Below are 26,754 nucleotides of genomic sequence, written 5' to 3'. Positions count from 1 at the left end.
ATGTAAGTTATGCTGTTAGTTTGTCTATAGGGCGCAAATGTGGCCGTTCGACCAGGCAAACTGAAGTTGAGATCCTCAAGTGTTTTAGATAGTTTCAGATCCGCAACTTTCATACAATCATTTTACTAGCAAATCGCTTCGAACAGATCACAAAGAGACGAGAAAAGTGTAGTGAAAGCGAGAGACGCAGAGATAGAGCCACGGCACTTCCGGCTGCTGCGGCGCCTTGCCAACATCCGCTTGGGTCCTGGGGTTAAAGGCAACGAATATTTTAGGAATAAGGGTGGACTGTGCGGCGTCCGACAGACCCTCGCCTGCAAAACGGCAGAGTTACATTGGGACTAATGATAGGGTTTGCGCCCTTCTTCACCAGTGCCCGCCTAGGCCGCATCGTTATAACCGAAGCTTTTGCGAACGTTAGCCATTTTTCTTCCTGCAATGATCAGCGATCGCGTCCCGCGTTGAGCAGACGTACCTTTCTCCGTAGTTGTAACAGTGCCAGCGGCGGTGGCTTTGGCAGCGCTTGAACGTAGCGAAATACTTTCGCCGTCAGCCGTCGTCGCTGCTGCAGCTGCTAGTCGCCTACGTGACGCGTCGTTGCCTCCAGCAGAGCGAAGACCATGGCAACAACAAAGAAGAACTACTTGTCAAAAGGAAGAAAGCTCTCAATCAATGCAAAACACCTTCGCCATGTGTCACACAGCCAACTGGCTAGATGGCCGGCGGGAGCTACAAGAGGCTTTTGTCCCTCGTCCGATAGGACATACTCTTGTCGCGTCAGCTGCTCGAGACGCTGTCAAACAACATTGCCAAACTGTAAGTTATACAACTGTGATGAACGAATATAAATGCATTTATACATACAACACACTATTCAGGTAGATAATATGAAAGTTACATTTGATATGAATGGCGCTAACATAGTGAAACCATTAATTCTACAGCCTGGAAGCAAAGTGTACATTAACAGAAAAACTTCATGTCACACACACTCATACAATTTCATCGCAGTTAACAGTGACAAAGTGCATCCACCGGTAAATGAATCTCTAGGGGCGTCATAGATCGATCGCCTAACTGCGAACGAACTTCTTCAGCATTAGGTCCAATATCCACTACAGTTAGGCTAAAAACAACCAGTTTCTGATAATCGAAGTTACAATACGGTGTACAATAAATTTATTATCAAGGATATAGCGTATCACAAATTATCTACCTTCCTTTCGAAAATCGTATGCCAAAACCAGCTTCGACTTCTGTTGGAATTGGGTCAGCTTCGAATAATAACAGCAATAGGGTCCACTCTTTAGTACTTCTATAGCACTCTTTAATTCCTGCAAAAACCTAGATTTGTGGAATGGACACATTGAAATAATGTGAATTTAAAGAAATATTATCGTAACAAGCGGCTGGTTCTAACGATAATAGGTACGATAACATTTCTCTACATCAATATATTGACGGTGTTGACCCGTCTGACAGGTAAGATTCTGTTTTGCATCTTCCAGCTCACACAGACATCGATTCGTTCTGATTTGCTGACGTTCGTGGCGGCCCATATTTCCGTAACGTTAAGTGTCTTACAAGTCTACCTTCTCTAACTAACCATTACTTAAGCTCTTCTTACGAGCTAGCGCATCTAGGTGTAGTTGTAGCCATTGACGCCTTTATACGGCGTCTGCGTGGCAGGGGCCAACTGCTCCATGTCGCCTTCCTTACCCTTTTCCCCCCATGACTCAGCGGGACTCTTGTATCAGTCGATCGTGGTCGTGGTGGGAATAGTAATCGTGGTAATACAAAGGTGTCTAGAAAAAGTAGACCGTTGTTTCTCCATTTGCTAAAGTTCACCAGATTCTTCGAATCGATGTTACTGCTGCAACAGCACGAGAAAGATAGATTTCTAATACGTGCACACCGCTATTCTTGGGAGCTGTTCCACCTGGATCCCGATTTAGGTTTGTTTGGGCGTTCTGTTTATTGTTGCCCGTGTGAAGGGCGGCAACGGCAACTGCGTACTGGCTGTGTGTGCCCATATCCAGACTCTGACAGACCGCCCGCAGACCTTATGAAACCGTTGCGGTAACGCGCAAGACTTCCTGCCCAGACAGCGCAACCGCTGCGGCGCTTGCCGCGCGCTCGTCCGGCTGCACCTTGCCTGGAAATTCGTGCTGCTGCTGCTGCTGCTTCCTTTTTTGCCGTCCAGCACCGTCACCATCGCAGCAGTGGCACTGACGCGCAACCCGAAATGTGACGTCACAAAAACGTCACCGTCTCGCTCCAGCCTTTCCGGGCAGCCCTTCGTTCCTCAGAAGTAACCAAAGTAGGCAGCGCCACTTAGCTGTTTGTCTACATTGCGTAGTCGATCCCTATATGATGTATGAGTAGCCGTGTTATATGCATAATATTTCTATATACGTAATACCGACAAATGTGCCGTGTGCGGAGTTGGGCGTCAGTGTCTGCAGGCGAAGCTCGTGCGATCCGATTTTCAGAATTGAGCCAAATTTTCGAGAGAAAAAATTTATGACGTTTTTTATGAGGATTTAAGAGGATAGAGGCTGCGCTGTAGTGTGTGTAGAACGACAATGAAGACGGGAATTGAAAAGATGGGGAGTCGATGCCATGCGCATATACATCCTGTTGACAGAACGACGATCCTGTATGGCCGCTGCTGTCGTCCTTAACAAAATACTTTTTTCCAATCGCAAAGCTCTAGAAGTTAGTTTCAAAATAGATGATGTGACAATCTGATCGCAGGGCTGGGAGATACACACCTACAGGCTCGCAGGCGAACGGCATAATCTAAATCAAGAGCTCTTTTGTTTGCTGTTATATCTATGACTAATATCTGATCAGCCTTTGCCCCCAGGTAGTCGACACACGATAATTCATAAGAGAAGCACGCATTCCGACGCACCAATAGTGAACTATTTCCGGCTGTAAGCTTAGAGTCAGCGAAAAAGAAGGAAGGCAAGGCAGCTACATATGAATAGGGCACGTTTTTGGCCAAAGCAGTTGAACAGAATCGACGTATCAGTCAGGCCGAGCAGGACATCTAACCAATTAACCGGCTGGAGAACCACTGCCAGCGAACTCAACTTAGCTAGTTGCCAGTAAAAGTAGTTGTACTATGAACGTCGAATGATGCCATCAACGACACATTTTTACGCGGGCTTCGCTATACCGCTAGTGGGGACAAGGGCTACAAACAGGGACGACACTTTGACGGTGGACACCGCCCTTTGATGACAGATGACGCCATAGCCTTGCATCGATCTGCCAGCAGCAACTTCGGCAGAAATCACTCAAGCGGATCCCGATTTCATTTGAGCTGGAGTGCTTGTGCCAGTTATTACAACGATCGCGCCCGAACAAGCAGTAGTCGTTGTGATGCTACTGCTGCTAATTGTTGGCTTGGTTATTCATAGTAATTCATAAGCAGGCTGATTTGTTGTTGTTGAGAGTGTATGTAACCGTCTCCTGTCCTAATCGATCGCCAGCAGTCGGAGCCCTAAGTGTTCGCAACCTGCTTGCGAAAGGTTTACGTGGATAGTAGCTCCGCCGGCGAAGCGAGCCGACAATCATGGCCTGAGGGCAATCAGGCTCCTGACTGAGCAAAGCAAAAATATGGCTGACGGCAAGAGGAATTCGGCACCATGAGGCAAGGACACCGGGAAAAGGCACTCCACTAGTAGCAGTCGACATCGTAGTAGGCGTAAAGGCGGTAATGGTTGCGTCAATAACAGCGTGTTACAATGGCGTAAGCAAGGGTTCTCGGTGGGCGCGTATATATTCACGTACCATCCGGTAGGGTTACCGCATATTATATATATATCGATTTCGTTGTTCAAAGATGTTGCATCTAGTGGCATAGGTTGGCCGACGGCATTAGCGGCAGTGGTCGTCAACGTAGCGGAACTGAATGTGTCGCCAATAATAGCTGAGTATGACTACGCATGTGTCTGCGCATGAGATATGTATGGATACGACCTAACGAGGTGTATGATGACATCAAATACTAGTGAAATCAACGAAGGCGTGGACGGTAGCGTATGCAACACCTCCTTACATAATGGGGTATCGAAATAAAGTCAACAAAGTTCAAAAAAATCGTGTACGTTCTAATTTTATATAACTGAGCTATGCACCATCTTACTAAGTATGCGCCATCTTGATCGATGACATTCAGCCATTTTTGTTCTGTGCTTACTGAGCAAAGCAGTTCCCAAATGACTTTTGCGTCTCCTATTGAAACTAATGGTCTGATTAAAATAGTAAGATGCTAGCTATACGATGGATACATTAAAACTTCCCATCCAAGTTATTTTTGTCTGCTAGCTTAAGCTCGTAACTTAAGGAAGGGGACAGCGTTTTTGTTCGCGAGTTGCGGCAGATTTTTCCATTGGCTTAACTTACTGTAACTTTGTTAGTTGTTGAAATTCGAATCAATCGTTTTGGCAAGCGGAAGCAACTCGTAACGCATGATTCTTTTCCAATCTCACCAAACATCGCTGGCCTTCTCTAGCATCAGTCTTGACTTTACCACAGATTCAAAGAGCACACGTTTATTAGGATCTTTTTATCATTATTTTATATATATATATATATATATATATTATCGACTTTCTTTTATTATCCGTAATCAAGCGCTTTAGAAATAGCTCGATTTCGTTGCGTCCTTGTGGTTTTCAAACTTTTTAAAGCTCTTTTGTGGTACATGCTCAATTCGTTGATGATATCATGGCTACTCATGTGTGTCGGTCCTGCTCAGCTTTTTTCTGTAATCTGTCGACCATTACGAAGAGCGTCTTCCACATCGAAACTTCCAGGATGAAGGCGAGAAGAGCTTTGTGCTTTGTGCTTTGTGCGTTTTTTTTTCCTACAATACGCCTTCACGATAAACAGAGCCATTTTTTCTTGTTGGGCCTGGCCACCATATGCCCATTTACCGTAACGAAATTGTAAACTATAGTAAATCTTCGCGCAAGTTTCGCTCACTTTTGAGTGAAGTGTTATATGTTTTGAGCTTGAATAAATAATAAAGGCATTCTAACGATTGTAAAATCTCAACTTCCTAGGATACGTAACTTGAAGTCATTTAGGGATCGACCATCTGTCATTATCAATCGAATAATGATTCCATATATATAGCTAGTGTTGTTGCTCATGCTCGTCAGGCACCGTCCGGTTTCTGCTGATACACTGTTATAGAGATGGCATAACTCTGAATATTATCGTAGACTACTTGACAAAGACAATGCGCAAGTAAATATAGCAAATGCACAAACAACTTACTAAACAGAGGTGTAACAATACGAGACACGTACGTATAATGGCCTAAGTTAAAATTTCACGATCTTGCAACTTGAGGAAGGATTTTATCGGGCCAAATGTTAACATTGTACTGTACTGTATTTGACCCATTTGAAAGCAACAGATTCGATCAGCTCATTAAATCAGCGTCACAACAATGCTTATGACCCTATTTCGAAAAACGCCCATATCTACTATGCTACACGTTTTATTTTACTGCTATAGCTACTTCGGATGAAATCATATACATTGACAGCTGGCCAGCGAACAATCGACCACTTACAATCATTATCAACGGCCTGCTATCTCTCAGCGTGTGTACGACAGAAAAACTGCCTCCAGGGGGCTGTTTGCGTTCAGCGAGACCATCAATGATATAAATAGTTTATATCGGAAGTAACAACGAAACTAACGAGCCATCGCCACCATGTCGGGAAAAATAACAGTACGAAGTGTGTAAGCTATCTTTATCTTGGACTCTGTTCAAACTGTTGATCAAGTATCATTGAATGTATAGCTCTGTCTTGACCTGAGCACAGTTATATAACCTAGTTACTCATACGTGTCTAAGAAACGCAGATTTTACCCTTCTGAAACGATGCTGTAGTACGGGGTTCTGGTTAAATTGATAAAACTGAAACGGGGATTGATAAATAAGGTGGCATAAGGGCCAATTACTGCGCATGCGTAGAGAAATTGATCCTTTAGTTTAATGCTCAATAAATATGTATCTTACATCATAATAATGTAGCTCTGGGGCTAAACACACAGCTCTCCTTGGATTGGGCATGCATCACTGACCCGACTGGCGTTGAAACGCTGAAGGGAACCTTCGTCGATTTAATACAGCTTGTGCCACTGTTACGTGCAAACTGCTCAAGCGAACCCGCGAAATCATTCCTCCGCCTTCCCCTCGGGCACGCGTCAGCGTTTCCATTGTATACTATATAAACATTTACGCAGTCTTCATTTGCACCGTCTGATCGGTAGAGGAAAATCGCAGCTTATGTAGTAACTATTGACAAATATTGCTCCGTGTGGTTCTTCAAAGCCATCAGCACGATCAGTAACTGCTCTCTCGTCCCTCAGGCCTTCACACTTAGGCAAATCAGACATGAGCTTTGTGAGGTTCTCGGACTTCCTACTCGCCGTGGCCCTGACTTTACTCTCGATTCTGTCAGCCACCAACAGCCACGTGCTTACAGCTCGACCGTACGTGGCGCCAGCGCCTGTATACGGAGCGGTGCCAGCAGTACAGCCTGCGACTTATGGTGGACCCACTTTACCTGTGTTGCCGTACGCATATACTGCACTTTACCATAACATGTATCCGTATGCGCGCAATCTACCCATTCCTCTTTACACACGTTAGTTGAACGGCAAACAGCGGCCACAGACGACCGGACAGAAAGCAGATTTTCAGCAACAAAGAAATGCACCTGCAGGATATCAGCAATGCTCGAACTTAATTCCATATGTTACCTAGCTAACTTGCACAAAGCGGGGCGCGAGATTTCAGTTTGTCTGTGTACTTATATCTGTATAAGCATACCGGTCTTAACGCAAACACATAGGGATCAATAGGACCTGTGCATGAATAAGTACATGTTCATAAAGAAGATTACGTGTAAAGAATCAATAAAACTATCTTTCATTTTTATGTTGATTATTACTTGCTGGCAGTAGCTCTTGTCTCCTTGAAATAGCTTCGTAGAACTTATATCGCGGGTGTTGACAAGTAGGGAGACTTCTATATGATAGTTCCATAGGTTGTGAATGAAGACGCCTTTAGTTTTTAACTCTCTCAAACGCATAAAATAGGAGCATTATTAGCTTGGGCCAGTAGATATTACAGTATAAAGTCTGGGTACAGATCGACCAATGACGGTCAACAGTGTAGTCAGTACCAGCGGTTATATGTATATACAGCATTAAATTTCCTCGCATCGGGCCGCGACGCGATTGAAACTAATGAACCTATATATATATATCAATCGGGTCTCCCACCTACACAGCAGCAGGATTAGCTGACGTTGTATATCTGTACTGCATATTTAGTAATTGTAAGCGTACGACGAAAGTTGCCCGCCGGGCAACGTGCAGTCTGTTTCTTGACGGTAGCGTCGTTGCTCAACCGCTACACATAAGTCGGTAGTCAGACTTGTTCCTCTATCTGCGTGCAGTGTTCGTTTACAACCGCGACCAAATCGTCGTCTTTGACAATGTCTCAGGATTCTCGTTGAGTTCACATGTGAAAAGCTCGCAACGCTGTTTTTGTCCATTGTACAACATGACTATGGTTCGGTTTCTTTTTTTTTTTTTTTATGACACCTTCGTATAGAAGTGGCTTCGGCAGGATCGCGCGTCGTTGTTACTGATGTCATTGCTGCAGTTTGTAAGAACAGAACCTTCGGTACTTTTACCGAACCTTAACCTTAGCTACCATATGCCGTTGCCAACTAAATGCATGAAACGTTCCAAGGAAAGCTAAATAGGCTAGCGCTTTCAGACAAGTAGCAGATGCAAACTCTAGATGTTGATTTTTTTTTTCTTTTATATCTAAAATGCAAATTGGGTTGATAGTGCGATTTCGTAGGGGTTAGACTGCATTGACAGCCAAATTATCAGAAAAGCTTTAAAATATATCAACCTTCAGATCTATTCTGATTAGATTGCATATTAACCGGAGTCATTGGTTCCTTTATTCGTGGATTTTCTGTAAAGCTGTGAAGGTGCGATTGTGTATGTTTTGCAGCAGGAAGTTTTTTATTGTAAAATCAATGCTTGTCAGTGTTAGTTACCTGAAAATCGCCTGATCTGCTTAGGCACTTAAAAGCTCAACTCGACTAAATGAGTAGAAACTAGTTGTACCTATCTAAAATTGAAGCATTCAATAGCTTAGGGCAATACTTTTGTCGTCCAATAACAGTGGACTTGTGTGCATTCAGTACCTTTTCGTGTACCAGCACTACCAGAAATGTGGTCGCCTAAAACTACAGTATATTTTACCCCAAGGGCACATGGGAAGCGTTTCCGCTTGGGCTCAAGCGGATAAGTCCAGTCATCGGGCTTGAACAAATGGACCTCGCCACTCGGAAACTAGACGAAACAGTCAGTGCAGCGCCAGTATCAAAGATGAAAAGAAAAACTAGTGGTTAAAGGCCTATCTGCTGGCTGGGTCAAATTCACGAATACGTACCAGAACAAGTAGCCCTGGGTGAGTTATGACAGCTGTTCGATATGCGTCCTAACTAAAACACGCACGTAAAGGATACATAGTACATACATCTGTACTATTAATGTACCATTTATAGTTAATCTTCTTATATTAAAATGTACAGGGACGCCATCAAAACTCTCCTCCGGCTTACTCATCTGACGTCGACTTTCGTTGAGGTCTTCACAACTTAAAATTAAAGCTATGCGCTTCTAGCTAGTCGACGAAAAACCGCAAGCGATTGCGGATGTAATTCATATTAATCTTATCACAGGCAACAAATGTACGCGCACACGCATGAGGACAAAAAAGACTCAGATTACCTCAGCGATCGTTGTACTTCGTAAACAGAGATGACTACTGTGAAAGGTAGCGACCGGCACCCATTAGCGAGGTTCACCAATGTGCTTCATGTACTTCGGCTAAAACAATAAGTGTTTTGTGTTTTAAACATACTTTACGATGCCGTAAAGGCGCCTCATGATGATTATCACAATGGTATACTGGTGAGATTCATTTCATTCCGGAACCAAATATGTGCGGGCTTCCTTCGACCACTCAGTTGACTCGATACCAACGCTTCAGGCCAATAGCGTCACACATCATCACAATCACAGCATCTTGGTACTGAGTCAAGCGGTTTGCACACAATGAATGAGTGAAATTGCCTGATAGTTCCAAGAGGTTGATAAGGTAACTAGGTGTTAACGATCTTCAGAGAGATACTAAAATCAGATAACGATGTATGTACGTATTGGCAAATATGCATAGTGAAGGTTGCTTGCATTCATACTCTCTGATGATGGATCTTTTCAATGAATTATTTTCCTAGGAATCTGTCAGCTTTCGGAGGTCACATTTCTCATTACCGCAATTTATCCCTAGGTGATTCCTGTAGCTATGGATAATGTTGCAACGAAGCCTTAAAGGCCTTCAACTACTACCTAAATGGGTCTCATTCAAACCTACTGAGCTCGATCAGTGGTGGTTCAACGTCTTCAAGAAACACTATATCCGCTTTATCGCCAGATTGGGACTGCAAAGTATTCTTCATGCTTAGCCACCATACTGACCTATTGTACGTATACGTGTGTTCCACATGATAGAACTAGCGTTTTAAATAGACAGCAGCGGCAGTAGCAGAAGCAATGGGCCAAGCTTTCCATTGCAGTAGTGTCTGTAATCACCTGATAACGCGAGCTATTCTATGTGAGCAAATAGACGAGTTCCGACCAGCAATAAGTAGACCATCGTCATTAGTTCGATATCGTTCGGTGTTTTCTACTAGATAGTGATAAAAATCTAAAGATATCCTTCGGCCTTACCCGAGTCCGAGTAGCTGTCTAGATGCCTCGACCGGCAGGATAATGTTCGCCTATTGAGAGAACGTATTTACATGTAAGCATATGCAATAGATTTAGTTATAGTTTCTCTGTCAATGTCCAGTGGCCGCTTACTACAATTTTTATCGTCTCCCCTCATCTCTATGCGAGCGACCGACCCTACGGCGACCGATAACACAGCTTTGGTTAAGCGGCTCTGTTTATACTAGACAACGCGATGAGAATTGTGTAATCCTACCGATATGTGATATTGTTTCCGGTATTGTAGTTATCCGAACCGCAACAGCCGACTCCTATTCACGTCGCCTACCTCATCGTGTACGTGCCTGTCTGGATCGGGACCGTTAGGACAAGTGCGTAAGTTAAAAATTGATTGCTTAAAGCTTCCGCATGGTCATTCGTGATAGCATACGGCATTGTCATAAAGGTTGCAATGGTAAAACGCATTTGGCAAACGTTTCAGAAGTGTCTCTGAACCATCCAGACCAGGGCTGATTGTACCATTGGTTATTGGCGTTACAGAAAGCCAATTTTTTCTAATAGCGGTCTGTACATTTTGCATTGTCACCTTGTAACGATAAACTTTCAGCAAGGTAGTTATTTATTAACGTAGTTTATGTATTAAACAGAGATTTACATTATCACATATTAACGTCAAATGTTTAGACATATGTGCGCGCACGTTAGCTGGACTCTCGTTACTCTAAGAATGGGTCAAACAAGAATTACTTATAATTAGGCAAGAAAAATCACGCCAACGGTATAGTTTTAAGCAAACTGCATAGTAAATAATTTTTCTCGGTTCGCCATGGGCAACAATGATAGCGGTAAGGAACTTCGTTCCACTGCCTGATGGATTTCATTTAGTCTATGGATAGTCTTCGATCTTCTGTTTTCTTTAAGTAAAAGACCCTGTCAAATGTGCCAAACATGCAGAGTCAAATAATAACGGGACAAAGTACCGAAAATTCAGCTCTGTAACAAATGCACCTATTTTAACTGTCCAAGTCTTGGTTTTTCCCTTCAGAGTTCAATGCACGAAATAATCTTCAAACGTTTCTTTAATTATTGCAACTATCTCAAAGCATTTAAGATGTGGTTTTTTTTTTTAAATTTCCTGGCCTTCTAGAATACAGAAGATAGATCTAACAAGGAAGTGGGCTAAGGGAACAGAGGCGTCAAGTTTTCTTTTTTAACACTTCAGTTTAATTCAGTAGTGAACTTATCGTAGTGAACTTGATCTCTCCTTGTTTAAGGCAACTCTGGTGGGCAAAGTTACCCAATTATCAGTAAAACTCATTAGCAGATGTACGGTTATGGGAATATTTCATGCGCTTAGAGAATGCCGTTGTAAGGAAATGTTAATTTAACTTGTGATTGTTACGGAGCGCAGGTGTTGTCGATCAATGGAATTATCGACAGCTGCCGGATCTGTTGGTCTTATCATTATCGTTTCGTATTTCAATGAGTTGACACATGTTTTATGCATGAGTGTGCAAAGCGCGGCGTGCAGTACTGCTCTGATCAACCGTTGCGTGCAGGGCCGCCATGGGCATGTGCCGCAATGTCACCAAGCAGTACCTGGTGGCTGGGTAGCCGGATTTAGGCAGGCCCACACTGCGTATATGTACCAGCCACTACGGGGCAAAGCGGGACAGGACACAGGAAGAGAGGTAGAGTGCCAGAGGCGGACAACAGAACATGGCCCGAGAAGCTCACCGCCTAAATAACACGACTCAATAAATTAGTTACCCTAACGCCAGCATCCATCACTGTAGCACAGGCGGCAGTAACTACAACAGACAACAGCCGACGGCTGTAGCACCAGCTGCTTAATCGTATCACTCTTACCTCTAATAGGCAATGGTGTAGGTGCGCGACGAAGATCATATCCAAAGAGCGATACGACGGCCTACAGGCAAACAATCATCGACTTCTAGACTAAACTAGAAAGTCTTCTAGTACACAGGCGATATGTGACATAGCGTATATGCTATATGCCACTACACAAAGGTGCGTGTTTGCGTGTACAGGTTTTCATGGATGTTCCTTTTTATTATTTTTGGAATATGTCTGCATGGGTGGTCAGCTTATGCTTCTTGATTGACTTCGGAAAGACTTCGTTTATTTTGAAAATATCACACACGTTTTTGACGCCAGCAGATCCAATAGTCATGGATTTATTTGTCGTGACGAATAGATCATTATTGCAAGATTAGATTAAAAAAACAAACGTTTTTGTTAAGATGTCTCCGAGATAGCGGGAGATCCCACGCTGCTGAATTATCAAACGAATGTCACGCTGACGTTTTTGATGACCGATTTTAGCTAATGGTAAATAAGGCTGAGGGCAATTTAAGTACAATCCATGTGTCGTCTGCCAGTAGCACTCGGGATTATCTCTTCGACTTCAATAGACATGAAGTGTTATCGACGTTGTTGTGTATCGACACACAAAACAGCTTCCTGTACGAGTAAATTTCTGGTCGTAAAAAAAAATATTTTATAGGACTCCTTGTGACTGTATCATAGAATAGAACTTAATTAATGCTATAGCCTTTAATTTCCATTAGTTATACTTTAGACGTCCATGCAATCACGACATGGGTCCGCCATAACGAATCGTTGCCCACGCAGGTAATGGTGGTGAAGGTAACATTTAACATAACCAGCGGTGGCGCCTAAATTCACGACGCTAAGTTCTAAAGAAGTTTTTCCTTTATCCTATGTCGCAGTTATTCTATAGCATTTCCATTAGGCCTTAAGGTGTAATTATTGCGGCCTGATCCTTTATGTACATATTTATCTGTTCTCTTCTTTACTCTAGTAGCAATTCGAGTTATCATACATACCATTTCGATGTGATCTCACTTTAAGCAACATCCCTGCGAGTTAGAACGAAGACGGGAAAAAGTAACGGTATCCTCACAAAATCACGCACTACAAACGACTGATGGTCAATCTTTCGCACGGCCTGCTTGGGCAGAACAGCGATTGAGCTGCTGTAGCCTTCCTTGGCCATAGGCCCACTGGCCGTTAGCACACTCACCCTCAAATTTCATAGGGCGGTAGACAAACTGCTACACACACTTGGCAACGCGCGCCACTATACTCAGCCCCAGTGTCATCAACAACAGGCGGCCAACTAACCCATCAGCGAGATACGATTCGCAGACGTTACCATTGATGTCACCGAACTTTTTCGTTGGCCAATGTTCATTTTGTTATTATGTCATCCGTGCTCTTGCTTTTGCTAAATTTCACGGCGAATTTTCGAGAAGCTAAAGTAAATCAAAACTTCGTCATTCTCAGAGAGGGCCAGGAAACTAGCTCCGTGGACGTGTGTTAACGCTGAAGGGTACAATCTTTCTTTATAATAATAGTAATACTTCCTCTTCATTTGCCATCGAAGTAACTTTCGTCGAAGAGCGCGTACAGTTTAGAATCCTCCTGAGTTTCTCGAACAGATCTCTCCGGCAGGACACTTGACCTTTTCAATATGTAACAGTAATGTCCAGGTAATGCATATTTTCTATTAGGCTCCACATAGCTTAAAGTCTATCGAGGCTATATTGACTGATCTAAAGTGACATCGTATCGAGTTATCGAAATAACTTTGTCCTTACGTACCATTCAGGCCAAAATGACTAAAAAGCACTTTGAAAATGGCCTCAGCTTGCGTGTTGCAACTGCAAATTGTGCGTCGGATGGACCACCGTCATCAAAGACGCAGATAAAGCAGGCAACTAACCCGAAAAATGCGTTGTGGTGGTGCTGCCTGCCTACCCTTCTGCTTGTGCCTACGGTGATTTGATCAGGAGTGTGAAAGGGGGAGGGGGTGTCAAAATTTCGGCCGTTTTTGCTGCCACCGCTCCCGCACCACGAATTCCAGAATGACGATGATCTTCTTTTTCTTCCTCATTTTTCATCTCCTCATAGAGTGCTACTATTAATGTATTCGTGACTGCAGCTGCTATGGCCGCCTTAGCCATACAAGTAGAGTAAAAGACAAGCGGCAGAGTAACCCGGAGGCGCGTGGAGTTCTAATTCTACAGTTTTCGCAACGACTTCTCCAGCAACAGCCGTCGCTGCGTTTCCCGAAAAACGGAGGTGATTTCATGACGTCATTGTGACGTAGGCCCTGCTGACGTCAGCGATGTCGTCATGGCCAGCGTGGGTCGGTCGAACCGAACAACTAATAAGTACGGGTTGCGCGTTTGCATCCGAGCTGCCCTGCGGCAGTGGTGGCCAACCGATCACTCCTCTTCTGTGCCCGTTCGCCGCGATGCACTGCGCAGGCCTGCAGGTAACCGCAGCAGCAGAAGGCAACTCTAAATCTTCTCATAGACGCACATATGATCATATACAGATACAACCATAAATAGACAGCCACATAATGACACACACTCAGCAGGTAGAACCGAACTGCTAGCATAAAACTGACAGAAAGGATCGCTGCAGGCCGAGTGTCTTGAGCGAGCCTGGTAGCGCCACCTATCGAGGACCTGGGTACTACTGCAAGCTAAGAGACAAAAGGCGCGTATTCCGTTAATCTGGCTAACTGCTTAGAGTGACACGGACAGCCTACCGTGCAGCTTAGTAAATAAGAGGAGAGAACCCTCAAAAGCGATTTCCGGGGATACAGTAAGCCCCTTCGACGACGTGTGTAACGGAGCTATCCCAAATCAAATTGATAGTAATCGGCAATGATTTATTGGATTAAGTTATCAATTTCGTTTCACATTTATTGCGTAGGCATACTATAGATCTATAGTAAGAAAACAAAATTCAGTATCATATAAAAATTCAACGTTAATGCATACTTCAAGTATGCACATACGGGTGTCTTCCCTTGCGACCATGCTTGTTAATAATGTCCTGAAGTCCAAACAACAACTGCGCGGCTTCGTAATATCCTCAGCGTAATAAAAGCTCAATGATCATGACAACGAAGACGTAAACAAACTAGTCTCTACTGCGGCTGCCAGGCCTGCTCTAGACTTCAGTAATTGTGTTACTGTGTAATGACTGTTGCGGTTCATATCTTTAAGGGAAAGTGCACAGAGAGATTAACGGAGATAAAATTAAAAAAAGGAAAAAGCTTGCCTGTGACCAATAAGGCCAGTAACTCTTTCTCAAGGTTTTGCCAAACAACTTCGGTATTGGGCAAATTAAACTTGGCCAATGTGGGTTCGTGAATATCTGTATTTACCTATTCAAAGTGGGTTTCCTTTAACTCTCTCTTTGTGTCTATTAACAAGGTGTCCATTCATTTAGTTCGATCCAAGAACTAAGGAGTGGCTCGAGGTTGAAAAGAGAGCTAGCTAATATTTTATTATTATTATCTCGCTGAATTCTGTTACGGTATACATTAGGTTGTTCAATGCCAATATCTAGACATTTGGAATACTATCATAATTTGGAATAATACCAAAAACGTCGTTTCGGTGAGCGGAATTTTACTGGTAATATAGGAGCTGGCGTCTTGGAAGCCATCTTGGAAAATGTACTAGTATGTGCTCGATGTTCTTGCATAAGGAACAGAATCGATTTCTATAGGCCATTTATGTACTTGCAGAATGTGGATTTAGTAATTTTTAGCATGACCTTTTAAGTATACTAGTACGCTAAGTAATACATGTTTAGTGGTATTTTCAGTTTTGGTTAAAATAAATCATTGGGCAGACAATAAAGCAACGTAAGATACACGACTACCGAAGATGCTTTTTTCTCCGTGAAAGAGGGGTAATAACTCCGTAAATAAAATAGTAAATCAAAACAGGGGAGTGATTATTTTTTTTTTCTAGTAAATCATAGTGGTAATTGGTTCAAAAAAATAATCCCAAAAACTTATGGGACCAATGGGCAAGTGATCTTTTTTAAAGAAAAGTTAAAAGTTACAGTGTGTATCATTATCTTGGGTGAACATTGCAGATACTGCGTTATACGCATTTTTTAATAAAGTCAACGATTGTTACACAATTCAAGCTCCAGTCGTATTTAAGCGTGAATTTAATATAAGAATATTACAGTGTAGTTTTAATAGAACTCTAGGGCAGAATATGAAAGTAGGATTTTTTTTACCACTACCTACAAACGCTTGCCTCCACGCTGCGTCTACGAAAAAATTTTCGTGAAATGCATTTCTGCATTAGCCTGTTATATGTATTATTGTGTATGTTGTTTGCAGGTTATCTAAATGAGGACTAGAAAAAAAAAGCTCAATAAAAAAACTAGACATAGAAAATCAACTGCCTGAAATTATACGATAGTCTGAGTAAATTCAGAACGCTTGTGAAAATCTACTTGGACGTCGTCTTAGGTATGCCGAGGTGTTTCTGTGCTAGCTATACTTCAGGACGCCAAAGGTGACTTTATATTTAGCCTGGAAGCGTGCTGCTAGGGTACTAGGGGCATGTATATAAGAAGCTGAAACAGGCTGATAGATAAATACATAGGTGCACGCAAAAATCTCCGATTAGTATTTGCCGCTGTTGCAGTGACAATTCACATAAATCCTTATCTAAGCATGTGAACCCTCACAATATGTTACACTAACATTTACCATTTCTCAGTTGATACAACGTATGTAAAAAATATTAACAAAATTATATTCTAAACGGTAGCTTTTAGGTTTTGTTAGACGCGTATGTCGTACGTGGTGCTTATTATGAAATACATTTTCATGTTTACTTTAAATAAACAAATAAATGAACTCTAATGTGGTCAGAGAAATCCCCGAACTAATAACAAAAGACTAATAACAAGCTATAATTCGGTAGGACACTATAACATAGGAACTCTTGATATCCGAACCCTATCGCAAGTGATTTAGGTTTAACTAGGTTTAGGAATATTGTTTAGGAATTCGTTTTTCTTTCAATTAAAAACGTACGTGAATGAACCTTACGCGCATACGTCTGAGCTACTCAGATGGAGCAAAAAAGCTAATTAGGAAAAAAACGTAGTTTAACGACAGACTTCATCGACGATTTTTTTCCTAGAATAGAACCACAGCGGGTATTCTTTTATGGCTTCTTTATAGGATAACGATTTTCACGATTAGATATGTGTCTTATCCCGTTATTGAAACAATATTCAACCAGGTGCTGGTACACAGCATATTGAAACTGTTAGTAGATCTTCTTCGACAACACCTAAAATTGTTTGGCACCGTCTACGTTTGAAATTTTAGAACCTCGTAATGTACGGAGCAAAGTAAAGGTCTCTGGATGATTTCAAAAGAAGTCAGCTTAAGACTATTCACTTGATTGCTTCATTTCTATATTTACTACATTTTACTCTACTGAACAGATGAAGACTCTTAAAATATAGAAAAACTTTTGCCACATAGTTCTTCGATGTCCCCTATATGTTGCTAGATCTAGTCTCCACCACAATATATATAGTTATATGTGAGAAATCGATCATTTAGAGTATTTACTGGAATGTTTTCACATTTGCTATATTTAAACGGTAAGATCATTGCTGACCCCCTGTCGATGACTTGGCATGCTTCGAACCACATAAAATCTCTCTAGGTGTACGCAAAGCGAGTTTAATGTATGGGCACAGATTGTAACACAGCGAGATGAAAATGGAAAAATCTTCATTCCGTTTTAAAGATGCATCACACCTCGGAAAATTGCACAATCGGTATAAAGCGTATTGGCTCGGTATATTGATACTGAGATAAATTCAAGCATATGCTGTTTTTAGCTTAAACTGAATAGAAAAACGGGGTGAGAAAATACTTCATCGAGACAGGTCGAATGGGAAAATAAAACAGTATTTCGCATAGTAATATATGGCGCAGACCTAGTCTGGTTAGCTTATCACTAGCCAGAATATACGGGCCCACGATCTGTCGCAGTTAGATCGAAGTAGATGTTCAGCGCTACGTAGTACAACGCTTACTTGGCCTCCAGAAGTTCTAGCTGACTCTTGAGTTACAGTCCAGTAGATGGCTGCCCGTCTGGTCTCAGTAGCTGGATCAGTGAATGACCAAAACAATTAGTATCATAGGTAAACAACAGTGATATGAATCGTTTTGGAAGCTTTCCTGCCTTCTCCTTGCGACAGTTGCTTCTGCTGCAGCCGCCATTAAGCCAGTTCGTACTGACGTCCCCGGGGTCCGCGGCTCTTATCCTTCAAAGATATGTTTTTAGTTACGTCGGTTCTGTTCGGGGGGTTCGAAAATCGTAATGTGGAAAAGCTAACGATTATCTCTTCCACATGTTGTCGTCGCGATCAATATTCACGGAGGTAATCTGTATATATTTTGAGCTTCTAGCCGACGAAGTCCCAATTCTTAGTCTGCCCACATGCTAATGAAAGGTAAACATCAAGCAAATGAGTTTCAGCATACATATACATGACGTGAAGACTTCTCTGTCTAAACACTACAAATGCGGTTTTGTTACAATTTAAGTATCTTAAAGGTCTAAATGAATCTTTCTTCGTTCTTCCATTCTTCACTCTAAAAATATTAAATATAAAACAAAGGTTAAATAAGAACGCGTGGCGAAGATTGACTATAGATCTGTTTCCCAGCTCCCAATATGGCCGGATGCAGCATTATCCATCTGCTTGTAAATATAGTGTTTTATCGGAAAAACATTACTATCGATATCTACGTACCTGGACCAATGTTGTCTAGTTTCTGCCTTCTGTGTCATTATTAGCAGCCAAAGCGGCGCTCGAGTCGGCTCGTAATGTTGTCGTATGACGGCCACGGGCCTCAGGGCTAATGAAAAAGGAAAGACTTATGTCGCAGAGCAGCCCCGAAACCCAAATAAAGTGCGTTCCTTCGTTCACTTACAGCCGATGACAGCGGCGAAGAACAAGAAGCAACGGCGGATGAAGCAAGGCTGAGTCGCGTCACTTCGCTGTGAAGCTTTTCTCAATAATATGTGAAAAATTGAGTACCAGCATATTGCACAGCATCGACAATTGTCATTGCCTACTGTTACTGTGTACATATCCGATTCGAACGGAAGGCAGTCTGATCGGCATGGGACGACTCCGCTGCTGTGAAGACGAAAAAAGGGGGATGCATTGCTATCTTATGAAAGTGGCTGCATTTGCGCTGACAGTGGTGTTCATCATTTGGCGAAAGCCGTATCACGGCACCGTGATAACGGCCCGTTACACAACAAATGTCTGGGAATCAACCACCCGGTCATCCCCAGCTGACTGGGTATCGAAAATCGGCTAAGCTAAAGCGTCCTATGATTACTGGTTACCAGCGTTCGTTGATCGCTTGCTAGTCAGAGAAGTTCTCGAAGGCCAAGATAAATCGTTCATCAGAGCTACACGGCGCAAACGATCCCAACCAGTCCTAACCATGATTGATGACCTACCACTATAGAACGTGGCAGCCCCTGATCTGGAAGCTGCCGACGATTGTATCAGGTAATCAGAAATGGTCAGGGCAGCTTTTTCCGCTGCTCTGGGAGACGTATTACAATGTCTGCACCACGAGAAACATTTGGCAAGCAAAACCCGAACTTTTTGACCAAGTTAAAAATCGGTTTTTGCCGTCAAATAACGTTGAACCGTAATATATTCACGGAGAAAGGAGTAGGAACGAGAAAAGACAATGCGCATCTATGCATAACGTATATGCAAGCCTCGGACCCACCACGCATATACTTCTAGTCCCCCAGATCGACACCGCTCCTCAATGCTTCCCTGACGAGAGCAGCATGCGACAGAGATAGAAGTCTGAGAGCTCGAAGTCTTTATCCTAAGTAGCTAACAAACATCTTGCTAAGCACAGATGAAAAATAAGTAAATAAAAGAACTACATCAATATAAAGATGAAACGGCGAAGGCGAAAGAAACGCTTCACGGTTACGATTGCTTTATAAATGATGGTTTACCTGTATTTATGGTCTTCCGCAAGCAGCTTGACTTTGTTAATGCTGCTACTGCTGCTTTGTTGATCGCAGTTAACGATTGACGCTGCAGATGCTGAAGTATCAACGACAGGTGCATTGTCTGCTGTTGCTATTGGCGGTAGCGGGCGGCATTCGAGCAACGTTCCACTGCCACTCCTTTACACTGCTGGCGAGATCATGCTTTCGTTCCCAGTATCCGCCGAAGGGGCGGACCAACCGCATATGGGTCAGGAGACGTCCATAACATCGTCAACAGTTATACCGGTAGAGGCATTAATGAAAGATATTGACTCAATGCGGATATTCACTTCATCATCCACCCCCTGCGAATCAACAACACCACTGCACATATATAAGAGTCATGTGATAATAAATGTAATAGTTGTTATGACAATATTACGGTAGGTGTTACACGTTCGTAAAAAATCAACAAAACTAAAGAGGAAGTACGACAGTATTTGAAAATAAAAACAAACAATAAGCTGAGTTAACACGTTGCCCCCAATATACTATAAATCATACAGTGTTTTTGCTACATCTTCGTTTTTTTTTTTGCTTCGTGCGTATATGTTAATACATCCGTTTTTCACCGCATTACTGCTACATCCCTTAAGCGCCTAATTCGACCGGGCAATTTTCTAATGGAAGTCTAAACGCTGCGCAGCTTAGAACAGAGCTCTAAAGCTACAAACGTATGATAGAAAACAGCAGTCGATGTTTGGCGGTCATTTATAGGCCGATTCTTTTCTACCGTTGAACGATCTAACGTAGTTAAATGAGACCTCGCGAGAAGCTAGAGGGTATATTATGAAGCGGTTGCTCTTGGGCGGCGCAAGCTTTCACAGGGTGCTCCACGGTTATTTTTCGCTGTCTTATCGGCGGAAATGCCGTAGGAAACAGTTGATCAACTGTTTTACCCAGCCCATTTGGGGCTCGGTTTGACTTGACCTGTGTCGACCTAGCAGAGCTGCAGGACAGCTGAAATGGTTGATGCAACAGGCAGACCCACAACACACGTAGGCAAAGTCCGGCCACTAAAATTCACCTTCATCAGCGTCGACGGTAACTGGTACATATTGTGAATGCGAGTCGTTGTAGTTGTAGTATCGTCAGAGCTTATGCTGTCCTATTTAATTAGGATGGCCAAGCTGCTTTACGGGCAACATCAACGAGGGGACACACGTGATGTTGCCCGTAATGATGACAGCACTAGGCAGGGGCCGGCCAGTTACAAACAGGTCATCTCCCCATCTTTTTCAGTCAACTTTTCTCAAAATTTCAATTCACTTTTGAACATCCTATTTTACTAATGGTTACTATTTCGATATCTAGTCAGTTGCACAGGCAAACAGCGAACTCAAAATCCGTAAACATTCTTCATAAACGATGTTCTGGATGTTACTTTGGTGTTTTTGTGGCCGTTACAATTTGACTTGTATCGGAGACCAACTTCGCTGTAGTCTCCCCGAAATACGCACTGGTTACCTTCGATCAATCGCTCGTTTACTTAGCCGTTGTTAACTGACTAATTTACGAAGGGTCCAATCAAGAACGCTTTAGCGTTTATATAAGGAGAACTAAAAATTGTTTGTACCGCAGTGCTGAAATACTGTTTCCACTGTTATAGGTCCAGAGAGGCTTTGGAATCTACGTGGTATTTTTGTGGTATACTACTGGAGAAGCCATAAATGTCTAGGCAGCAAGAATTGTTTTTTTTTTCCACAAATAACGTTACGTGGCATAAATATACACGTCTTCTTTTTCCTTATACTACCTTTATAATTTAATACAAATTTAGGATACTTCGGAGTGTAATAAAATGAATTGTGTTCGAACCGACTCACCAGAAGGGCTTCTTACGACCGCAATGATTTGCTTGTATCTATTGATTTTTTTATTATAATTTTGATTTAGAAAATTTGAAACATACCAAATGTTTTAGTTTTAGTTTATACAATCGCAAAAACGAACAGATTGGGCGCCTCATAAAGTAAAATCTTTGGACAGAAAGCCCAAACAGATGTGTAGTGAGACATTTATTCATACACATTAATTAGTATTCATTGTGTTAACCCAGCCACAAATTAACCCAAAGCGACATAGTGCTTCGACGAACATCTGCGGCGGATACTTAATTCACCCAGTTTCTATAGAGGTCACAGTGGTCTTTTGGCATCCCTTCCGAGCTTGATTGTCCTCTATTGATAGAAAAGTCTATTACTTTATAGTAGAATTTGTAAGTTATCGGTGTAAAGGAGGCTCCCGAGGTTCCGCCTATTAGGTGAACACAGCTAGTTCAGAGAACAGAGGTAGGTTGGCTCTCAATTTTTTCAGCCAAGACTCACCGGGATATTAAATTCATATAAAACAAAGTTATTATCTGATTCTGTTCGTGCGGCTACTTTCGATAGCTGGCAGCTTTTTTTAGGTACGTACAACGATTCTAAAGAACAACTGAATATGTGTAGTTGTCCTTAATCGCTGCACACACAGACATAGCCTAAATGTCTTTGCCAACGTCCCTAGAACCTCTCTCGCGCTTCTCAACCACATTACGTATGATATAATAAGCGTGACTCTGTATACGTGAATGTGCCATAGGCTACATAGAGCAAAGGGCTTTTTTGTACGTTGTGATTGTGTACACAACAGGATGTCCCTAATAATCAATTTTTAAACGACCATTATTGATCGCATTTCCCCTCGTCCGGATTACTACACGCCATTTAATGTGCGCGCGTACGTTTGGCTATCAAACGCTCAACTACATTAGGAGAATACCATCACCCCATCACCCCATCAACCCAATAGCCATCCAATCAACTGTGACGCGTACTCTCATAGTCGAACCATAGCGCTATATTTGAAAATGGACAGTGCGAACTAGCAAACGCACGGGCCAGCCGATCTTGATGAACTTCCGATGGCGAACACCACGATCGTACATCGGCCCTTTACTTCGTTGACCCAACGTCACACCCCGTCACAATGCTCGTTCAACCGACGGTGCTTATTCGTACGTCAACGACGGAACTTCTTTGTCACTTTGTATTATAATTTAAATGCCATCTATTACTGTCAATCCGACAATTTTGGATAGGATTGGGTGTTTTTTCTTGTCGGTGCTGATTCGTCGGCTCGTCCATCTTCGTGGTTACAGTGACTACTATCGGTGACATATCTTCGAAGTGCGTCAAATGTATTGATCTCTCGGATTCATGATGCCGACGCTGTGTTGCGGTAACATACGGATAAGCTGTCTCCACTACCCCCCCCCCCCCCCCCGCTCCCCACTAAACACTCCCCTAGCCACCCGGATTCGATCCTAAAGTACAACATTCCGCGCCATGCGCTTATATGGCAACGACCATAATAGGAATACATAGTAGTCAATTATTTCATTTTTATGGTCGGTTGTTACTTGACAGTTTTTGTTTCGTTCGACGAGCATTTGGTGGGCAACTTGAAAAGGTCTATAGCATTAAATGCAAGGCCCTGTCACTGCGATGTCTTCTAGGCATGATACAAGAACACCCCTGTGCTACGTTGAGCTGAGACTCCCCTGGCACGGGACTCACAGCGTGGCCACAGATGTCATCGGCCGACGCGTTAAAGCGACTTGTTAATACATTGCTCTGTTGACATCGCCGATCATCGTTCCGACATTAATTTTACTAGTTTAGCTGGTATTGGCTACATTCATTATAAACCCTTCTTCAATCACATAACTGTGGCCGTCACTGCTTTGCCAGGGCAGATTGAGTAACGGAAGGCACTACAACGTTTGGTTAACGGGCGTCCGTATGACCAATTTATTTATTACGATGATGACCTGCCATGACGATTCTATCCCACCTATCTTCCATCTTCATTTACATTTTCCACTTTTACTCTCCGCAATAACAACAAAGATAATTGTCAGTGAATGGTGTCCTCGCGCTCAATGATTCCTATGTAGAAGTTTGTTATTATCGTTGTACGTATCGCCATGCTGTAAATAAATAGTATCGATTATAGTGTGCAGGAGTGGTATATAGACAAGTGAAATAGTGTGTGACCGATGGAGGACGACGCGTCCAATGCGTTTGTGTGCGTCCGTGGGGCTCCGCTGACTGCGTCTTCCCATAGTTCTATAGTCCGCTGGTAGCATTTAACCGCCTGCTATCTGACGAACGCCGTTCACCGCCGTAGAATCTCTATACTGACATTTCAAGTAAAATATCAAAAAGACGTGCGTTTTTTTGTCCGCGTTATCGCCGCTATCAGTTATAAACCACTAACAATTATTAGCTTCTACAAACTGTTTATTATCGTTATTACAATTATAATTGTGGTAGTAAATTATTGCGCAGATATAAAAAGTCTAACAGGAATAAGAACGATGCTTGCTGTGAATACCGATTAACGTCATCGAGTAAGAAACGTTGTTTATTTTCAAATGTGTGTATGTGTATTAAACGAAAATGTAAACCGTTGCATTAGGCGTTACTTGTTGATTTGTCAGCCAGCCTCAACAAGAAGGAACGCAATTCAATAAAAGGTAATCCTGTAACAGGAAATTACTTTTACCGAAAATGCTCTGCGCTCATCTAAATATGTACGGGGATTAAGACACAACAAAGTCAGAACCCGACAAAGAGAACGATAAATTAAAGCAGGTGAGCCTATCGTAAGAGGTCGATTCCCAGATCGGCCATTCACAGTGGCGATACCGTTTTATGGAACAGTCCTCTGTCTCACTTTAGAGTAACCTCTGGTCGATACGCCAGCAGTTCCTTTGTACAATAGTCAGATGTCCTTCAAGGTTTGACGAATATGGAGCTACGAAGACTTTGGTTTTGTCTTCATCGCTCTTCGTGTGCAGCTCGAATTCGTCTGGCTTCTATCGTATATCGGTGGTAAGTTGCCATCTGGGCACCTGGCATTCGCAATGGATATAAAAAAGTGACATAAGAGCTTACCCAGACACTCTGCTTTGCGATTCCTTATCGAAGCGTGCCATATAATTTGTGTATTTCGTGGGCTTAGGCCAACATTTTTTATACTGGTTATACTGGCTAGACACGGAAACTAGCTGTTAACAGTCTGCCTAGCTCGAAACACTTAATTATTCGAGTGCAATCGACCCACTGTCAATGAGGTAGCCGCGGATGCTTACACCTGATTCATAGCGGAAGCCGAGTGATGATTCTACAAACAGCGAACGTACCGAAACTGCGATGGATGATGCGTGCAATCAACTCAATTTTCCTTTTTATCGCTTTGCAAGTGTGTGTATGGCGTCTGTTATGGTATCTCGCGTAGTGCTAGTTCCAGCCACGGCAGTCAGAGTTGAAAAATTGTCGATAGAAGACGAGGGTGTTTGCTGAGAGAGACTCTCGAAAGCCCAAGCTAACAAAGCACCGTCTCGAGAAAGATTGTTAATGAGCCCTGGCTGCCTGCTGGACAGTTCTTTTTAGTGATTATTTGCCAGCCTATATTATCCACTACAGAGGAGAAGTGTGTGTTCGCTAGTGACTATTAAAGGGAGGTGGGAACCAACCACCCCCTCGTCAGAGAGCGTTTGTTGCAGGCTCAAATGCATGCAGGACCCTCTTGGCGGATACTAAAAAACGCGCTTGACAAAGCGCAGAGCCCTCTATACGCAGAGCTAGCCGACTCCATAGCTACATTCCAGCGGGATTCTGCAGGCCAGATTCTAAATACTTTGGTATGCGTAAATGTTTCAAAGAAAGTGCTTGTCCCGTTAACGGGCGTATTGTTAAAGAATGAAAACAGGATCTATGATGGAGAGGACAGCTGTCCTTCTTCTCCCAGATGGCCGTCCTATGTAAGGTGATTACCTGGTGATTTTTCCTACACACTAAAAAACCCAAACATTTGTTGACATCATTCTTTCCGCCGATGACTAATCATCTGCGGCTGATCATATTAGTGTCTGTTTAATTTAAAATCTACTGCTGGCACAACAGTAGTAGACCTGAGACCGACCGTGAAGCTTACAAAAACGGAAGCAATAAAAATCAGGACGGAAGGCTGGGGAACGGCTTATGACATGCTCTTTATTGTCGGTTCATTCCTTTCCTACGTCATCTCATTTCCGTATCCTGAGCTGCTCCCTCCTCCTAGTAGCTACAGCGTCTCGTGCGTTGCGGTATAGCCGATCGGAACCTTGGAACCTTTCTCCCTCAGGGATAACCTCCGTCTTTTTTAATTGAAGACGGCAGCAGAGACAGCTTACGAGTTGGATATTATTTGCAGAGACCTCACAATCTCCGAATCGGAGTCGCTGAATCGTGTACAGGTCTCCTATGCGGAACGCATACGAGATCAACGTCACCCAACAAAACACCGATTTGTTTATCATGTCGTCGATATCTCATTGCTCGTCAACAATTTACACATCGAATTTTCAGCCACCGGAGCTTTCTTTGAGTACCGCAAAAGGTGGAAGTAGAAGTTCTTATAGTGCCTACTTGAAGTGGAAGAAACTAACCTGGAGAAAGGGATTCTATCAGATATAGCGGACAGACGAATCCACTCGGATGAACGTCACGCCGCGGCGCGGTTTCCTATATACGACAGCTTCCATCAGCTGTGCGCAGTAGCGAGCTTCCTAAGCTAAGCCAAAGGTGTTCCCGTGATCGAGCACAAGCAGACATGCTTATCGCCCCAAAGAGAGTCCTTTCTAGGGAACTGGGCGCACCAACCCAAATTTAACCGTGACCAGTAATAGTCGGCTATAAACCTGAACATTTAAAAAATTATAAATTATCCTGCAACATTTTATTGACAAGTAAACAATTATTTCGACCCAGTTATATATTATAGTTGTTCATTGTTTACTAATCAGCTGCTAAGATAATTTAACAAATGAGAATTCTGTCGTATATATTAAACGAAAGTACCCCGTATGTTCAATTTTGGCACCTTTGGCTTACTTAACTCAAGTTTCTACCCATTTGCCCAGCTCATTTCT

The 26,754-nt window shown here is 42.8% G+C and overlaps 2 protein-coding genes across 4 annotated transcripts in view; one reads left to right on the top strand and one right to left on the bottom strand.

The window, feature by feature from the left end:
* LOC111254275 (putative nuclear hormone receptor HR38) overlaps nt 1–12,908 on the bottom strand; it is a 35,263-nt gene extending 22,355 nt beyond the window's left edge. The window contains exon 1 of the mRNA XM_022814925.2: nt 12,726–12,908. Coding sequence (XP_022670660.1) covers nt 12,726–12,756 — 31 coding nt within the window. The 5' untranslated portion in view covers nt 12,757–12,908. The remainder of the gene's footprint in view (nt 1–12,725) is intronic.
* Nucleotides 1–26,754, top strand: part of dsx-c73A (doublesex cognate 73A) — an 86,028-nt gene that overhangs the window by 8,618 nt on the left and 50,656 nt on the right. For 2 of the 3 annotated variants that reach the window (XM_086975089.1, XM_086975088.1), the window contains exons 2-3: nt 9,416–9,608; nt 10,142–10,226. In XM_086975089.1, the coding sequence (XP_086831215.1) occupies nt 9,583–9,608; nt 10,142–10,226 (111 nt within the window). In that variant the 5' untranslated portion in view covers nt 9,416–9,582. Of the gene's footprint in view, nt 1–7,262; nt 7,709–8,328; nt 8,531–8,654; nt 9,224–9,415; nt 9,609–10,141; nt 10,227–26,754 lie in introns of those variants that run through there. The other variant, XM_086975087.1, reaches the window with a different exon arrangement.

This window comes from Varroa destructor, unplaced genomic scaffold (genome assembly GCF_002443255.2).
Source record: "Varroa destructor unplaced genomic scaffold, Vdes_3.0 BEIS01000007.1, whole genome shotgun sequence".
Lineage (NCBI taxonomy): Eukaryota > Metazoa > Arthropoda > Arachnida > Mesostigmata > Varroidae > Varroa > Varroa destructor.
Note: the sequence above shows the minus strand (reverse complement) of the source record. Positions and strands in the feature narration are given on the sequence as shown.